Source organism: Muntiacus reevesi, chromosome 20, assembly GCF_963930625.1.
Source record: "Muntiacus reevesi chromosome 20, mMunRee1.1, whole genome shotgun sequence".
In the NCBI taxonomy this organism is placed as follows: Eukaryota; Metazoa; Chordata; class Mammalia; order Artiodactyla; family Cervidae; genus Muntiacus; species Muntiacus reevesi.
In genome coordinates, this window is record NC_089268.1 from 32,449,849 (window position 1) to 32,467,100 (window position 17,252).

General features: G+C 40.6%; 4 protein-coding genes across 4 annotated transcripts; 2 read left to right on the top strand and 2 right to left on the bottom strand.

Moving 5' to 3' along the window:
- The first annotated feature begins 506 nt into the window (after positions 1-506).
- LOC136151495 (histone H3.1) lies at positions 507-932 on the top strand. The gene has a single exon (XM_065912672.1). The coding sequence runs from the start codon at positions 509-511 to the stop codon at positions 917-919; it is 411 nt and encodes a 136-aa protein (XP_065768744.1). The 5' UTR covers positions 507-508; the 3' UTR covers positions 920-932.
- A 151-nt stretch (positions 933-1,083) lies between these two features.
- LOC136151494 (histone H1.4-like) lies at positions 1,084-1,726 on the bottom strand. Its single transcript, XM_065912671.1, has one exon. The coding sequence runs from the start codon at positions 1,724-1,726 to the stop codon at positions 1,091-1,093; it is 636 nt and encodes a 211-aa protein (XP_065768743.1). The 3' UTR covers positions 1,084-1,090.
- Positions 1,727-4,604: 2,878 nt separating this feature from the next.
- Positions 4,605-7,083, top strand: LOC136151497 (histone H4). The gene has a single exon (XM_065912674.1). The coding sequence runs from the start codon at positions 4,635-4,637 to the stop codon at positions 4,944-4,946; it is 312 nt and encodes a 103-aa protein (XP_065768746.1). The 5' UTR covers positions 4,605-4,634; the 3' UTR covers positions 4,947-7,083.
- A 1,513-nt stretch (positions 7,084-8,596) lies between these two features.
- On the bottom strand, positions 8,597-9,630 carry LOC136151457 (histone H2B type 1-C/E/F/G/I). The gene has a single exon (XM_065912590.1). The coding sequence runs from the start codon at positions 9,620-9,622 to the stop codon at positions 9,242-9,244; it is 381 nt and encodes a 126-aa protein (XP_065768662.1). The 5' UTR covers positions 9,623-9,630; the 3' UTR covers positions 8,597-9,241.
- Between the last annotated feature and the right edge of the window lie 7,622 nt (positions 9,631-17,252).

Here is a 17,252-nt window from a genome sequence, read left to right on the forward strand (position 1 = left end):
ATAATCTACCAATACATAGCTGTAATATAAAAAAGAAAAAGGAAAGTACTTTGTTGAAAGAGTTCAAAAAGAGAAATGTAGAAATTGATGCAAAATTAGCTTTACTAAACTTGAATGAGGATATAAAAATAACTTCGACGAACCACAAGCAACATACGCCTTTTCAGAAAGTGATTTTTTAAAAAAAGCCAGGCTCAGGTGCCAAATTTTAAAATTTTTATTCCACGAAAAACAAGCATTGTGATAAATTGTGTTAAATTCTGCGGAGAAAAGCCACAGAACGTTGTAAAGAAATGGCATAAGGAGACGGAGGCGAGAAAGGGTTAAAAACAGCCATTCAAAAGAAGGCTTACGTCATCGGGTACTGAACTTGTCTACCAATACGTTCACTGCGAGCCATAAGAAACAGTTGACTTGTCCAATCAGAACGCGACTCTCTTTATATATACTGGAAGAAAGGGGCAGGGCTTCGTTTTTCCATCAGTTAGCTGGTTTTGGGAAATCTGTCATGGCTCGCACTAAACAGACTGCTCGCAAGTCCACCGGTGGTAAGGCCCCGCGCAAGCAGCTGGCCACCAAGGCGGCCCGCAAGAGCGCGCCGGCCACCGGCGGCGTGAAGAAACCGCACCGCTACCGGCCCGGCACGGTGGCTCTGCGCGAGATCCGCCGCTACCAGAAGTCCACCGAGCTGCTGATCCGCAAGCTGCCGTTCCAGCGGCTGGTGCGCGAGATCGCGCAGGACTTCAAGACCGACCTGCGCTTCCAGAGCTCGGCCGTGATGGCGCTGCAGGAGGCGTGCGAGGCCTACCTGGTGGGGCTCTTTGAGGACACCAACCTGTGCGCCATCCACGCCAAGCGCGTCACCATCATGCCCAAGGACATCCAGCTCGCCCGCCGCATCCGCGGGGAGAGGGCCTAGATGTTTTTCCCCTAATAAGTACCAACTTTGAACCCAAAGGCTCTTCTCAGAGCCACTACTTTTTCTGTGAAAGAGTTGTGTACTGATATCTCCACTTCGAAAATATTACAAGCTCTTTTAAGAGGAGTTCGGTGGCTCTGAAAAGAGCCTTTAAACTAATCCTTAGTGCTCTTACTTCTTGGGGATCGCCGTTTTGGGCTTGGCCGTTTTAGGCTTGGCTACCTTGGGCTTATGAACTTTAGCCTTCACCGGGCTCTTTGCCGCCTTGGCCTTGGCTGTCTTCACCTTTTTCGGGCTTTTGGCCCCTTTCTTGACCCCAGTAGTAGGCTTCACCTTCTTCAAGGTCTTCTTAGCGGTTTTTTTCGGGGTGCCTACACCCGTGAATTTCTTGGACTTCTTAGCCGCCCCGGTAGCAGCCTTCTTGGGCTTGGCCGCGCCCGGCTTCTTCGCCTTGGGCTTGGCCTCCCCGGTGGCCGCCTTCTTGTTGAGCTTGAAGGAGCCGGAAGCCCCGGTGCCCTTGGTCTGCACCAGAGTGCCCTTGCTCACCAGGCTCTTGAGACCCAGCTTGATGCGGCTGTTGTTCTTCTCCACATCGTAGCCGGCGGCCGCCAGTGCCTTCTTGAGCGCAGCCAGAGACACGCCGCTGCGCTCCTTGGAGGCGGCGACAGCCTTGGTGATGAGCTCGGACACCGGTGGCCCGGACGCCTTGCGGTTCGCGGCACCGGTGGACTTGCGGGCCTTTTTCTTCACGGGTGTCTTCTCCACAGGAGAAGGAGCAGGAGGCGCGGCAGGTACAGTTTCAGACATGATTGTCGGTTTGGTTGCCTAACAGTAAAAAAATAACGTCTCTGAGTTGAGTAGCCGCGCCTCCGAACGTCTCTGTATTTATACACACAGCGCCACCGTGCGCTGATTGGTTCCCAGCTGTCTTCATCTTGACAGCAACCTAGTCTCAGCTCTGTCCCGGAATTGTGTTTGTTACAATTCAAGAAAGCAAAAAATAAAAAATTTCCTGTGGAGGCATCACACCAAGTATATTCTACAATGAACCAGGACATCTCAGGGTTTGAGACTTTTGTGGTTACTTCCTCCAGTTTTTATCACGTTGTTCAAAGCCTTTTTCAAAAGCCCCTGACAGTTATGCAGATTCAGAGGTCAGAGGGACAACTTTTTTATTTTCTTTTAAAATACAAACCTTCTCTTTGTGTCTTCAATAACATGCTCTCAAGTGACATTCTATAGATTCTTGGCTTTCCATGCCTTAAACAACGGCTTGATTCTTATTGAGATTTGCCCAGAAAATCTGTTTCATATGAGGAGAAATAACACAGACTCTTTCAGGACTTACCTACATAAAGCTGTATAGTAAAGGCTCCTTGGAATAGTAGCAATATCTGATAAGAAAAGTCATTATTTAGTTTGAAAAAATTTTATCATAGCTTCTTGTGACTATTTAGAGCATTAGTTAATTTGGGGCCTTCAGGCATTCAAAATTTGTCTAGGAAAATGGCAAAAGCAATAACTAATGATCATCTTGTCATGATAGTTGTGCTTGTGTTGCACTAGCTGATGGCAGAGAAGATCCATGTAAAGACTGCTTTATGGGTTTTAAAAATTATTTCATTTACCTTGATTTTACTAAGAAGGATCTCTTAAAATGTTCACAAACTCTTGAGTTCTGAGTTCCGTGATGCTTCTGGAAGATCACTTTGGGAAAGTAAGTAACAGAATTAAGGAATAAACACATGCACAACACTCATACACATACATAATTCCCTTAAGAAAGCGAAATTTAAAAGCATTTATATTCACTACTATGTTTCTTATTTAATCAACGATATAAGTTTATAGGAAACATTGTAACTTATACTTTCTGTTCACTAGGAAATAGACTGATGGTAAAATTAAAAAGAGTTTTGATTTTCTTTTTCACTCCTCAAAATACGTCTTTAACATATTGTGTTTATATTTAAGCAGCCTGGACTTCTTTGTATTTTTGATAAAGCTTATGAGCCCCTTTCCAAAATAGTGCTTTTTAGTGCTTAAGTTAATATACATAGGATTACAAAGGAAAACAGTTGTATTAAAATATCCTTATCAAATTTATTAAAAAATCCAAATTGGTGAGGTATGCATGTATTCTTTATTAATTCACTACATAACAAGATTACCCATATGACCAAGTTTAGAAGGTGTAATATATTTAAACAATATGAGAGATGGAGATTGACAGCTGCTACTGCGACTTGATATGAATATAGCTCAGGTCCTGTCACCCACACTGTTGCCTGCATTCAGAATAGGAGGAAATGCTAAGGTTTGGTTGTAGTATAATAAAAATAAAGTTGGAGTTTTTGTTCTATAAAATGAACTGAATCCATCTATATGTTCCAGGTTAAGAAGTCTATTCTGGAATTCGTTTCTGTGCACTGCACACTCAAGGAGCAGCTTTGATAATCTTGGTTGTCCTCACAGACCATAGAGCTCTGATGATCTTGGTTCTCCTCACAGATCATGGAGAAAAAGCAAAAAAAAAAAAAAAAAAAAAAAAAAAAGTCGAAGTCAACTGGAACTCAAAGGAATTAACCATTCATTAAATCTTTATGTGAGGTTTCTTGGTGGCTCAGACAGTAAAGGAACTGCCTGCAATGTAGGAGACTGGGGCTTGATCCATGGGTGGGGAAGATCTGGAGGAGAGAATGGCTACCCACACTGGTATTGCCTGGAGAACTCCATGGACAGAGGAGCCTGGTGGGCTACAGTCCATGGGGTCGCAAAGAATCAGAGAGGACAGAGCGACGAACACGTTAAAAAAAAAAAATCTAAATTTTTATGTGCTATTTTGTGGAATCCTCAAAGGAAGGTTTTAGTAAATTAATTACTTAGACTTTCACTTTAGAGGCATGAGTTTTGAGTGGAGGAGTTGAGAGAACACAGGATACTGTAATATGTCATAATAATGCTGAGTAATTGCTTATTTGCAGATGTTTTTTAAAAGGTGTATTCTCTTTTAAATTTCAGTGCTCTATAATTTACACTTTCTTATATATTTAAAGGGGGAAAAAAATGTATAGACTGCTCAAGGTCACAAGCCAGTATGTGGAGCAGGCTGTCTCCAGAGCGTGACTGGAGTAAATGCCACTGGCTTGTAGAAATAGAATGTGGTTACAGATATGATGCCAGATACAACCTGTCTGTAAATTAATTTATAATTATGCCACAAATTTTAGGCTTGCAGCCCAATAAGTTTTTTTTTTTTTTTTAATTCACTTTAGGATATATATATTTATAAATCTCCAGTGTAGCACTCAGTGGCTCTGTTTAAATCTGTAGTTAAAGCACTTCATAAAGGACAATAGCATGTGTTATCTGATTATGTAATATTCTAGGAAGTCTGAAGAAGGTATCAGGCTTTTTTGGGGAAAGTGTATAAACTGTTGCCTCAGTTAAAGGCTGCCCGTTTTGTATGCACGCACAAACACAGGTATCCATAAATAGGAGAAAAATTTATATTCCATCTCCATGATCCAGTCGCTGCAGGCGCCTTGCCTAGCTGCTACAGCCATGACCAAGCGACAAATAAGCGAAGGGCGGGAACTGAATGTGGTTACCGCCCCTGCTCTTGCAGTTTTCAAACAGGTCCGTTCGGATACTATAAATACTCTAAAAAGGCGCCCTTAACCTTGTTCGGGGTTGTTCAATTTGCGACTCCAAGATGTCTGGACGCGGTAAAGGAGGAAAGGGTCTCGGAAAAGGTGGTGCTAAACGCCATCGTAAAGTTCTTCGGGATAATATCCAGGGCATTACTAAGCCTGCTATTCGTCGCCTCGCCCGCCGTGGTGGTGTTAAGCGTATCTCTGGGCTTATCTATGAGGAAACTCGCGGGGTGCTGAAGGTGTTCCTGGAGAACGTGATCCGGGACGCGGTCACTTACACCGAGCACGCCAAACGCAAGACCGTCACTGCCATGGACGTGGTCTACGCGCTCAAACGCCAGGGCCGCACCCTGTACGGCTTCGGCGGCTAAGTTCCAGGCTGCTATTCGGCATAGCCGAGTGAAACCAAAGGCCCTTTTCAGGGCCACTTACCCATTCACTTAAGAGAGTTTGGCGCTTTGTTATGTAATACGGAGGTGTTTAGGCTGCTATGGGTTTTAATTCATCGGCTTTTTTTTTTTTTTTTTTTAACTCCCTGCGTTTCAGGTGTAGACCACCAGAGCTGATTCAATTTCCATTATAATATACTTGAACTATATATTTAGCGGGTAGTAGTGAACTGGCCGGAGAAGGCAATGTCAACCCACGCCAGTATTCTTGCCTGGAAAATCCCATGGACGGAGGAACCTGGTAGGCTGCAGTCCATGGGGTCGCAAAGAGTCGGATACGACTGAGCGGCTTCACTTTTACTATTCACATTCATGTATTGCAGAAGGAAAGGGCAACCCACTCCAGTGCTCTTGCCTGGAGAATCCCAGGGACGGGGGATCCTGGTGGGCTGCCGTCGATAGGGTCGCACAGAGTCGGACACGACTGAAGTGGCTTAGCGGCAGAAGCAGTGAACAGGCCAGCTCAGTGCGGTAGACACTTTGCACAGACGTTAGTGAAAAGCTGAAAGGCGTCTATAAACAGAAAGTAAACTCTGATGCTAGGGAAATGGAAAAATCTAGATAGGCATTGAACTTGAACTGAAGATATTAAAACAGCATGCCTTCTCGGACATAATAAAGGGGAGTGTGTGATCATAGGATATTTTGAAGGCTGTTAAATGCTACTAGAGAAAACTACTTGGGAATTAAGGTTGTAAATCGACTGTGTATTATATATATATTTAGCAGTCCATGGGGTTGCAAAGAGTTGGACACCACTGAGCAACTGAGCACACTGCACACGTTTACAAAGTCATTATGTTGGCTCTAAATATTTAGAGTTTAAATATTTAATAACATGTCATTGAATAAATAGTTTATTAGGTTTTCAAGAAAATCTCAATACTCCTCTTCAGAGATAAAAAGGAGAAGGAAACCTTGTGCACAGGGATGCTATTTTTTGTCTCTCGTTGGATAAGCCATTTAAACCTCTATGACTGTTTCCTTATCTGTAAAATGGAGATAACTTTAATTCCAATCTTACTGTTTTGGGGGTGAATGACATTAACTAGTACTTCATATTTTGGCCACTGTCTGTCACATGGTAAATGCTCTATGTTTTGGCTGTTGTTATTTGCATTATTGGTATTATTATTTTTCATGACATCAAAGAGACATGGAGAAAAAGAAAGTGGCATTTGAACCATGATGACATACACTTGAAGTCTTGAATAATTATTTTCTATATTTGTGGTCTTTAGCAAATTGCTAACCACTGTTCCCTTATCTGTAATGTAGGTGTAACTTCATATTTTTCTGAGGATTGAGTGAAACAACCTAGGAATATGTTTATGTATATATTCAACAAATATAGTTTACATATGTTCTTAAGAAATTGAAAGTGTACAAATGGAAGTTCTTTTGGATGTAAACATTAAAAAACCAAACAATTTCAGATAATTAAAAAGAAACTTTCTAGAAAGTTGTATTTGCTGACTATGTTTAAGGAATTACTGAACACTTAGGCCTTTTTCTTCAATCCCTTTTTTCTTCAATTTTAGGAAAACAAATCTGATTAATCCAGGTGGGCAGATGTGTACATTAATCAAATATGATGGCCCAAGACAGGAGATAACAAGATAATGGCCACACATGGGGCTCAGTCCTAAGTAGAGTTGTTTCCAGGCCATAAACTCATCTTTATCACCCAGAACTCTGTGTTAGCTTTTTCTTCTCCATATATTAGATGTTCTCAAAACCTACCACATAAAGAGCATCTTTATTTGCTGGGCACTTTTTTTTGTAAGCCAAGTTCTCACATCTCCCCAGAGCTAATGAAACAGAAACTTTGGGAATGGGGCCAGCAATCTATCCTTTAACAAGCCATCTGGGTGATTCTGATGCATACTCAAGTTCTTTATAGATTCAGTACATAATTCAGCTCTTGGCACTTGAATGTACAATGAACTTGGTGGATGTACCTTCTATCTGTCTATAAGGTTCTTACATCAGGCAGTGCACGTGCCATCTCAAAGGTCATTTGCTTACTAATACAACCTCAGTTTTTTTAAGGTCTCCATTTTCTCCCTGCTTTGTGATCCAGGGAAAGCAGAGTCCCTCTCTTAGGCTCAGGAGTGGGGTTCTGATTCCACCCAAGTCCCTCAGTATTGATTAATTGGGGGGTGGGGGGATGTGGGGTGGTGAGGGTGGGTATACAGCCAGTTGTTTGTGGCTCTGAGAGCCTTAAACAGTGGAGTTCAGCTTCCCCAAGAATGTAGTCATTAGGCTGAAATTGGAGTTGCTGGTCAATAAACTGTATATGCTGGGGGTGGATGTGGAATCAGGAACACTTCAGGCAAAGAATAATTGCAGAGGCCTGGAGGCTGGAGAAAGAGGCCCACAGTTTAAAGGATGCTGGGGAAGGAGGGTGGTGGGAACAAAACCAAAAGCAATGAAGAAATACAAAACAAAATAGAGAAAAAAGAAATCACTTTAGTTTGGGTTGGAGAGAGATGAGGGCCAGACTTTGCAGGGCTTGTGGCCATAGCATAGATTTTTTGATTTCTGGGAGATGGGGGATCAACCAAAGGCTGTGAGCCGGTTTAAAAAAAAAAAAAAAAGCGAAACATAAAACCCCCCACGGTGACTCTGGAATAGAAACCAAATTCACTATGGACAGAAGAGTTTCAGTATCACCACAAACTCAAAGCAAGGTGATCAGAATCAGTCCAAGAGCAATTGTAACTGGCAACCTGAAAATAAACTGGTTTGTATCCTTGTGCTTATTTTTTTTTACCTTTCTGAGACAATAAAAGGGAACTCGGATAGACTGGCCAGGGAGGCCGCCTGGGATTGTTTCTGAAAGACAATAATAGCAGTTCTTGGGTGGATTTGGCATTTCCAGATGTGGGTGAGGTGCCCTTAACCGAACCCTTCTTCCTAACTTCCAAAAGGACGCCTCTACCTTGCAGTTTCCGGAGAAATGAGGAAGAGCTCTGCCTTTTATTTTTCGGGTTTTATTCTCTTGAGCATAAACCGTAGGCTTTCAAACCTCGGTGTTCGGCTCACAACATTAAAAAGCATCTTTACATCCATAGTTCTTGTTTGCGTTTTGAGCCGGCCCTGAGGACCCTTTTCTTTGTCACCAGGATCGCTGCCTTTTCTGAACGGAGCGCGGGGAGGACTAGAGGCAGGATAGGGGGATGGGCTCGGAAGATCGCAGTGACCGGACGGAATGGAGATTGTTGAGACAGGTTTCAAAGTATGTGGCCGCACCGGTGAGAAGACTGAGTCGGCTGAACACAAAATTCTGTGAACTTTACAAGTCTAGTTTGTAAAACGAGTCAGGAGACTGGGATGATTGTATTCTTAAAAAAAAAAAAAAAATCGAATGACGAGAGCCTCTTTAAAATCCAGGAGAAAGACACAATAAAAAAAATAACTATTGTTCCCTTACTGGAGAGATGCAGCCACCAAACATGTAAAGAATCTTAGATAAAATGCTTAGCCAGAACTCGAAAGCCCTAGGCAAAGACCTAGGGTAGGCGAGAGGGAGTAAAAGAAATTAGTAGGAGTAGTAGTGAAAAATCAGTCTTGCCCGACTCTCGCGAACCCATGGACTGTGAAGCACGCAAGGTTCCTCTGTCCACGGGATTCTCCAGGCAAGAATACTGGAGTGTGTTGCCATTTCCTTCTCCAGGGGATTTTCCCGATCCAGGAGTCGAACCCATTTTTCCTGCATTGCAGGCAGTCTTTACCGACTGAGCTAGAAGGGAAGTCCTGGATCCACACAAAAGAATGTGGGTGGAGTCCCACAACGTCATACTTACAAAGTTCCGGTTTTAGAGAGCGGGATTTTCAAACCTAAACGCTGCCTCTCGAACTCCGCAGGGTGACGGCTTACATATAACCAAGATCAGAGATCCATAACGTGCCCATAGAAGCCAGCGGAGGACCCTGTACAAATTTTATGAAGATAACTTGGAGCTCCAAGAATTGGGGTTAGCAGATTATTTCAGCCGACATTCAGTTAGGCTGCTGGGGACATTTGTAAGTGGAACCTTTGATAGAAAGCAAGCGTAGGCAGTAAGTCGGCTATCTAAATGCTTTGGTAAATACGTGTTATCATAAACACTGATTTAGCGGCTCGTATTCACACTCGTGCGCAGCTCTGATAGTGAAAACATGAGGTGGCTCTGAAAAGAGCCTTTGGGTTTGATAGTTAGCGACAAATATATCTACTTGGAGCTGGTGTACTTGGTGACGGCCTTGGTGCCCTCGGACACCGCGTGTTTGGCCAGCTCCCCGGGCAGCAGCAGGCGCACGGCCGTCTGGATCTCCCTGGATGTGATGGTCGAGCGCTTGTTGTAATGCGCCAGGCGCGACGCCTCGCCCGCGATGCGCTCGAAGATGTCGTTGACGAAGGAGTTCATGATGCCCATGGCCTTGGACGAGATGCCGGTGTCCGGGTGGACCTGCTTCAGCACCTTGTACACGTACACGGAGTAGCTCTCCTTGCGGCTGCGCTTGCGCTTCTTGCCGTCCTTCTTCTGCGCCTTGGTCACCGCCTTCTTGGAACCCTTCTTCGGGGCCGGTGCGGACTTGGCTGGTTCCGGCATTCTGAACTCAGTTTCTTCTGAGAGAAAATAAAATGGCGTCTGCACCACCGAATTTGTAGGCAACATTATGCAAATGAAGGCCTGCTTTTGCAATTGCTGATTGGTTCACCTGCATGCAAATAAATGATTCCAGATCTACTTTCTCATATCCTGGGACAGTTTTCCAGCAATCAGGCCAATTTTTTAAATCTAGTTAAGCTTTTAATAATAAATTCCGTTTTTTCGCGTTTTTTAATAAAGAGGAGAAAATAAAAATAAATAAATAAAATAAATTCCGTTTCGTTTATAACAATTCAGACTAGTTTGTTTTAAAAACGAGAAGTCACTCTCGCCAGTGCTTTGAAATTACCAAAGATGCAAAGCTCGAGGCACAGTTCTGTCTCCTATTTGCAAGGCCCGTTTATACCTCCTTGAAAGCAGTATCTTTACATCTGAATCTAGATTTTAGAGCAGGGAGAGGGAACGAACTGTGGTCATCCAGACAATTCCGACTACAATGTTTCCTATTGTACACAAGATACAGAAATAGAGCGTGAAAATAAAGGGTAGGGAGGAAAAGTGCATCACTTAAAGGGAGATAACGAATTTCATAGCCCATATGGCTACAATCCTTCGAATTGGAAAGGATGAAATAACATCTAGTTTAGCTACCAAGGAAGGTCACAAATAGTTCAGTCTAACCAGTGAAAAGATTACACACACACACACACACACAGAGAAATGGAAGAATCCTCTGTTTAACGCCTGTTTAACCCTCTGTTTAAAGTTTTTATTACCCTCATCATCATCTTCGACTGAAACCAGCTCTTGGCTGATTCTTCCAATACCATCTATCTTTTCTGCAGAGAGGTGTGCTCCCTAAATTTGCCTTTCTCCCTAACATTCCCCAGGCTCCTTAGCCTTGCACAGACAAGCGCTAACCCCTAGTTTCAAATTTGTGAGCTAGGTTCGTAGCGCCCCCTAGTGTCTTATGAAGGCAAACATAAACTCCAGGCGGGAAACCTCTTCACCACCTACTTTTCTAGATACAATGTGAACAGGTTGATTGTGATTTATTTATTCAGCAATTACTTATTTAGCGTCTATCACGTTGGGAACATTCTACCAGGAACTTGGGATGTCCAAATATAAGATTATAACAAATAGTATCAGATCGAAGAGGAAAAGAGACACTGTAGAGGTAGGGTTTCCAAAGAAACAACAGCCTTAGATTCCGTCTTTCCCTCAGACAATGATTTCCAGATACTGAAATTATCAGATACTATGAAATAACAATTTACTGAAAGTTTAAAGAAATAAAAATCTGATAATGCAGTCAAGGAACAAGGTACAGTCAAAACCAACCTAATTTTAAAAAATAAAAAAACAATAGAAATTCTAGAAATCAAAAAGAGCTATATTCCATACAGATAAAACTAAAATCTATTGATAATGTGAAACATTCGGGACCTCATATGCCAATGATTACACAACCACTAACTAAATAAGGTAACAACTGACAGAATTAGCAGGAGAAGCTCAAATTTAGAGCTGTTGGTCAAGTTTTCATTATATTAAGCTTATAAATTCCCATAGCAAACAACAAAAAAAAATGTGTATGCTTATAGAAAGTTTGGACAACACAGTCAACAAACTTGATCTGTGTGTGATTCTTGTACTTCACACATAGGGAATGTCCAACTTTTAAAGCACACATTTAATAGTCTCAAAAATTCAACACTAGCTTCAGAAAATGTCACAATGAATACAAAAGAATCAGTTCCATATATATGACACTCTTTTGCATTATCTAATTAAAGAGCAACAGAAAAGATATTTTTAGGATAATAAAAATAAAACAATCTTGATATATGATTGGAAACTGAAAGTGCACTTCTAAATAATGAATTAGAATATTATAAGGGAAACTATGCAATGTTATGAGATAAATATAAATGGAAATAATACACATGAAAATTGTTGGATATATCTAAACGTGTACTACAAGGGACACACATAATATTCAAAGCATACTTTAAGGAACAAGAATCACTAAAGATATACAAAATAGGTGTTCAACAACAACAAAAAGCTAGAAAAAAACAAGAAAGTAAATCAAAATTAAGTTGAAAGAATTGATCTTAGAATTCTTAGAATTTGTTGTACTGCTGTGAATGATGCTCTGCTTAAATTCCATATAGGCAATTAATAATGTATAGAAGGTTATGTATTTTTATGTGGTGCACATATTTACCAACCCTACTGAGTTCTTATTTGATTTCATGGTGTGTTTATAGGTTCTCATGGATTTTCACATTGACATATTATTTTAATTATGTCAACCTTAAAATTAAAAAAAAATTTTTTTTAATGAAGATAATCCATAAACAACAACCTTGTCCTTTGAAGTCTTATAACAATAGACAAACATCTATAAAAATTAATGAGGAAAAAAATTAATGAGGAGAAAAAGATCGTGTGTGTGAAAAAATTATACAAATAGAAAAAGGACAGTTGCTACCAAAAGAGAGATATTAAGCTTAACAGAAATCAATAATTTTCAAGAAAAACTTAAGTAATGGGCTGAATAAACAAGTGATGATAATGGAAATAGGACTGGCAGTTAAAAAAAATTTTTTTTTCTTGTACTTTTCAGTCTAAGTGATACCACATTTGGCTGGGTTTTACAGGTAGTAGTGAAATTTAAGTAACTGACAATCCCTATCTTACAGATGTTTCAATAGAAAAATAGCTAAATTGTTTTTTTTGGGGGGGGGGCAAACTGTTTACCCTTACCTAAACTGGACAGGAACAACACAGAATGAAAGAGAGAAATAGATGAGAAAAAATTATAGTCTCATTTTACTTATGAAATTCCTTTTCTTTTTTTTTTTTTTAAAGCTCTATTTAGAATGCAAGCAAATGAAATCAAGAGATAACATTATTTAAAACACAATAGTATATTATGTTGGGTTTATTATAAGAATGGAAGAGAAGTTTAACATTTGAAATCTGCCACTGTAAGAAATTAATAGAGAAAAGCTGTTATCATTTGCACAGATACTAGGAAAGTATTTGTTAGAATATGATATGCCTTCATTATCAATATTTTCAATAAACTAGAAGGATAAAGAGTAGCGAGTCACTTCATAAGAAGTAGCTACAGTGAGCGCAACATTTAATAGTGCAATTTTAGAAGGATTCCAAAAGTGTAAAAAGACAAAAACTTTGTGGTACTATTCTTATGCAACATAACACTGAGGGCCTGGCCAATATCATGAGACAAGTACAAGAAATAAGAAGGATAAGTATTCAACAGTAAAACACGTTATCCTTATTGTTTGAAAATAATATGTCATTGTAAAAATTAACAAGAATCTATAAACAATTAGATCGTCCTGAGCATAAGAGGGTTACTGAATCTATGAGTACAACATAAAAATTCATGGCCTTTCTAGATTTGAAATAGAAAATTCAGACATTATTTACAACAGTATAATACAGTTTAAGGATTCTAAATCCAAGAAAAAATATTCCAGATCTGTATATATAAAACTATGAAATCCTGAAATAAAAAACAAGATTCACTCAAACTAAGAGACAGATATATGTTAGACTTCCTTCCTCAGTGATCAGTGAAAAGAAATAGAGGAAAACAATAGAATGGGAAAGATTAGAGATCTCTTCAAGAAAATTAGAGATACCAAGGGTCATTTCATGTAACGATGGGCACAATAAAGGACAGAAATGGTATGGACCTAACAGAAGCAGAAAATATTAAGAAGAGGTGGCAAGAATACAGAGAAGAACTATACAAAAAAGATCTACATGACCCAGATAACCACGATGGTGTGATTACTCACCTAGAGCCAGACATCCTGGAATTCAAAGTCAAGTGGGCCCTAGAAAGCACCACTAGGAACAAAGCTAATGGAGGTGATTGAATTCCAGTTGAGCTATTTCAAATCCTAAAAGTAGATGCTGTGAAAGTGCCAGCAAATTTGGAAAATTCAGCAGTGGCCACAGGAATGGAAAAGGTCAGTAATTCTAATCCCAAAGAAAGGCAATGCCAAACTATGTTCAAACTACCACAGAATTGCAGTCATCTCACACACTAGTAAAGTAATGCTCAAAATTCTCCAAGCCAGGCTTCAACAATATGTGAACTGTGAACTTCCAGATGTTCAAGCTGAATTTAGAAAAGGCAGAGGAACAAGAGATCAAATTGCCAACATCCGTTGGATCATCAAAAAAGCAAGAGAGTTCCAGAAAAACATCTACTTCTGCTTTATTAACTATGCCAAGGCCTTTGACTGTGTGGATCATACCAACCTGTGGAAAATGCTTAAAAAGATGGGAATGCCAGACCAACCTTACCTGCTTCCTGAGAAATCTGTATGCAAGTCAAGAAGCAACAATTAGAACTGTATATGGAACAACAGACTGGTTCCAAATCAGGAAAGGAGTATGTCAAGGCTGTATATTGTCACCCTGCTTATTTAACTTATATGCAGAGTACATCATGAGAAATGGTGGACTTGATGAAGCACAAGCTGGAATCAAGATTGCTGGGAGACATATCAATAACCTCAGATATGCAGATAACACCACCCTTATGGCAGAAAGTGAAGAGGACCACCCTCATGGCATACGGTCCCATCACTTCATGGCAAGTAAATGGGGAAACAATGGAAACAGTGACAGACTTTAATTTTTCAGGCTCCAAAATAGCTGCAGATAGTGACTGCACCCATGAAATTAAAAGGTGCTCGCTCCTTAGAAGAAAACTTATGACCAATCTAGACAGCATATTAAAAAGCAGAGACATTACTTTGCCAACAAAGGTCCATCTGTCTAGTCAAAGCTTTGGTTTTTCCAGTAGTCGTGTATGGATATGAGTGTTGAACTATAAAGAAGACTTAGCGCCTAAGAACTGATGCTTTTGAACTATGGTGTTGGATAAGACTCTTGAGAGTCCCTTGGACTGCAAGGAGATCCAACCAGTCCATCCCAAAGGAAATCAGTCCTGAACATTCATTGGAAGGACGGATGCTGAAGCTGAAACTCCAATACTTTGCCCACCTGATGCAAAGAACTGACTCATTGGCAAAGACCCTGATGCTGGGAATGATTGAAGGCAGGAGGAGAAGGGGATGACTGAGGATGAGATGGTTGGATGGCATCACTGACTCAATGGACATGAGTTTGAGCAAGCTCTGTGTTGTTGATGATGGACCTGGAGGCCTGGTGTGCTGCAGTCCATGGGGTCACAAAGAATTGGACGACTGAGTGACTGAACTGAACTGATACACTAGACTATGTTTATTTATTTATTTATTGATGACTCAGTATGGTAAAATGTTCTTAAACTCCAAAATAACCTAAAAATTCAATGTTATGTGACAAAACTTCACTATGGTAAAGCATTGTAAAATTCCCATAATTAGCAAAAATAGGATGATTCTCCAAAACAAACAGAAGAGAAAAGGAAGAAAAAAAGTGAATTTTAATTTAGGACAGGCAACCTAAGACTAGCTATGTTTATCCTAGGCCTTAAGCTTTCAGAACTACATTAAACATTTGTTTAAGTCTTTGTAGGCCAAGTCAAGAAGAAAGCTCAGAGTAGCTGGATTCAGTGCTAAGTCGATTCAGTCGTGTGTCTCTTTGACCCTATGGACTGTAGCCTGCCAGGCTTCTTGCTCCATAGGATTTTCCAGGCAAGAATACTGGAATGCATTGCCATTTCCTTCTTCAGGTAGCCTGGTTAATTCATTCTAAAGGGACAATATCTCATGCAATGGTTGAGAGCCTGGTGATACAAAGGCTATGACTCCTGCCTTCCCCTGCAGTTGGAGCCAGTTTGATCCCTGGTGGGGATGGGTTTCCATTTCCTTCTCCAGGCAGACTGGTTAGTTTGTTCTAAAGAGAGAGTGTCTCTAACGCAACAGTTTAGAGCAAGGACTCTGGATCTAAACTTCTTAGGTCAGAATGCCTTTTGCCATTGATTAATTAGATGATATTGGATACATTTTTTTAAACTCTGAGCAACTCAATAAGTTCAGTTCAGTTCAGTTGCTCAGTTGTGTCCGACTCTTTGCTACCCCATGGACTGCAGCACACCAGGCCTCCAGGTCCATCATCAACAACACAGAGCTTGCTCAAACTCATGTCCATTGAGTCAGTGATGCCATCCAACCATCTCATCCTCAGTCATCCCCTTCTCCTCCTGCCTTCAATCATTCCCAGCATCAGGGTCTTTGCCAATGAGTCAGTTCTTTGCATCAGGTGGGCAAAGTATTGGAGTTTCAGCTTCAGCATCCGTCCTTCCAATGAATGTTCAGGACTGATTTCCTTTGGGATGGACTGGTTGGATCTCCTTGCAGTCCAAGGGACTCTCAAGAGTCTTATTCAACACCACAGTTCAAAAGCATCAGTTCTTAGGCACTCGGCCTTCTTTATAGTCCAACTCTTACATCCATACACGACTACTGGAAAAACCAAAGCTTTGACTAGACAGATGGACCTTTGTTGGCAAAGTAATGTCTCTGCTTTTTAATATGCTGTCTAGATTGGTCATAAGTTTTCTTCTAAGGAGCAAACGTCTTTCAATTTCATGGCTACAGTCACCATCTGCAGTGATTTTGGAGCCCCCCAAAATAAAGTCTGTCAGTGTTTCCACTGTTTCCCCATCTATTTGCCATGAAGTGATGGGAGCAGATGCCATGATCTTGGTTTTCTGAATGTTGAGCTTTAAGCCAACTTTTTCACTCTCCTCTTTCACTTTCCTCAAGAGGCTCTTTAGTTCTTCTTAGCTTTGTGCCATAAGTGTGGTGTCATCTGCATTTCTGAGGTTATTGATATTTCTGCTGGCATTCAATACATATGGCTAAAATAGTGATAATAATAGTTCACAGGTGTGTTGGGAAGATTAAAGGAGTTAGCATCTGGAAAGCACTAGGAAATATGCACATACACACACACAAAATTGTTTTTTTTTTTTAAGTAAATAGAAGTAATTGGAAATGGTTGTGTGTTACCAGCACCCAAGGTTGCACTGTGTTTTGCGGGCCCCACTCTCTTTTACCTTCCTGGGCTGTCTTCCCCATAAAACCAACAAAAACAGTAACATTATTAAAATTACATTAAGTATTAGTACCTTTAGCAGAACGGTTTCATCGTTCTAGTTTTATGATATATTAGAACGTTTTCATCGACCTAAAAGTTCATTTTTAATTCTTATTTTAGAAGAAAATAAAATACATCCATGAGCCTCTAAAAGTACTGTGGGCTGTATGCTCCATGTCAACTCTAGCCCAATGGATGTAGGTCCTTCATGCATCTGAAGATGAAACTTAAAACACACAGTTTTTCAAGTAGGATATAATAATAACCCACACATACATACACATACACCCACTTAATCCTCAAAGTGCCCTAGAAATATGAGAACGAATAAACAGGTGGCGCAAGGAAAGTGTCTTGGGGACTAGATATGAGGAAAGTGCCTCTTCAGAACAGGTTTTGAGAGGAGGAAAAAATTAAAAGAGGGGTGATGTCTTGTTTCTCGGTTTTCAAACAACTCGCTTCTCCGTTTCAATAAGTGAATGTCCCCTTAGACTGTTGGGACCTCTCGTTTGCACTGGCAGATGAA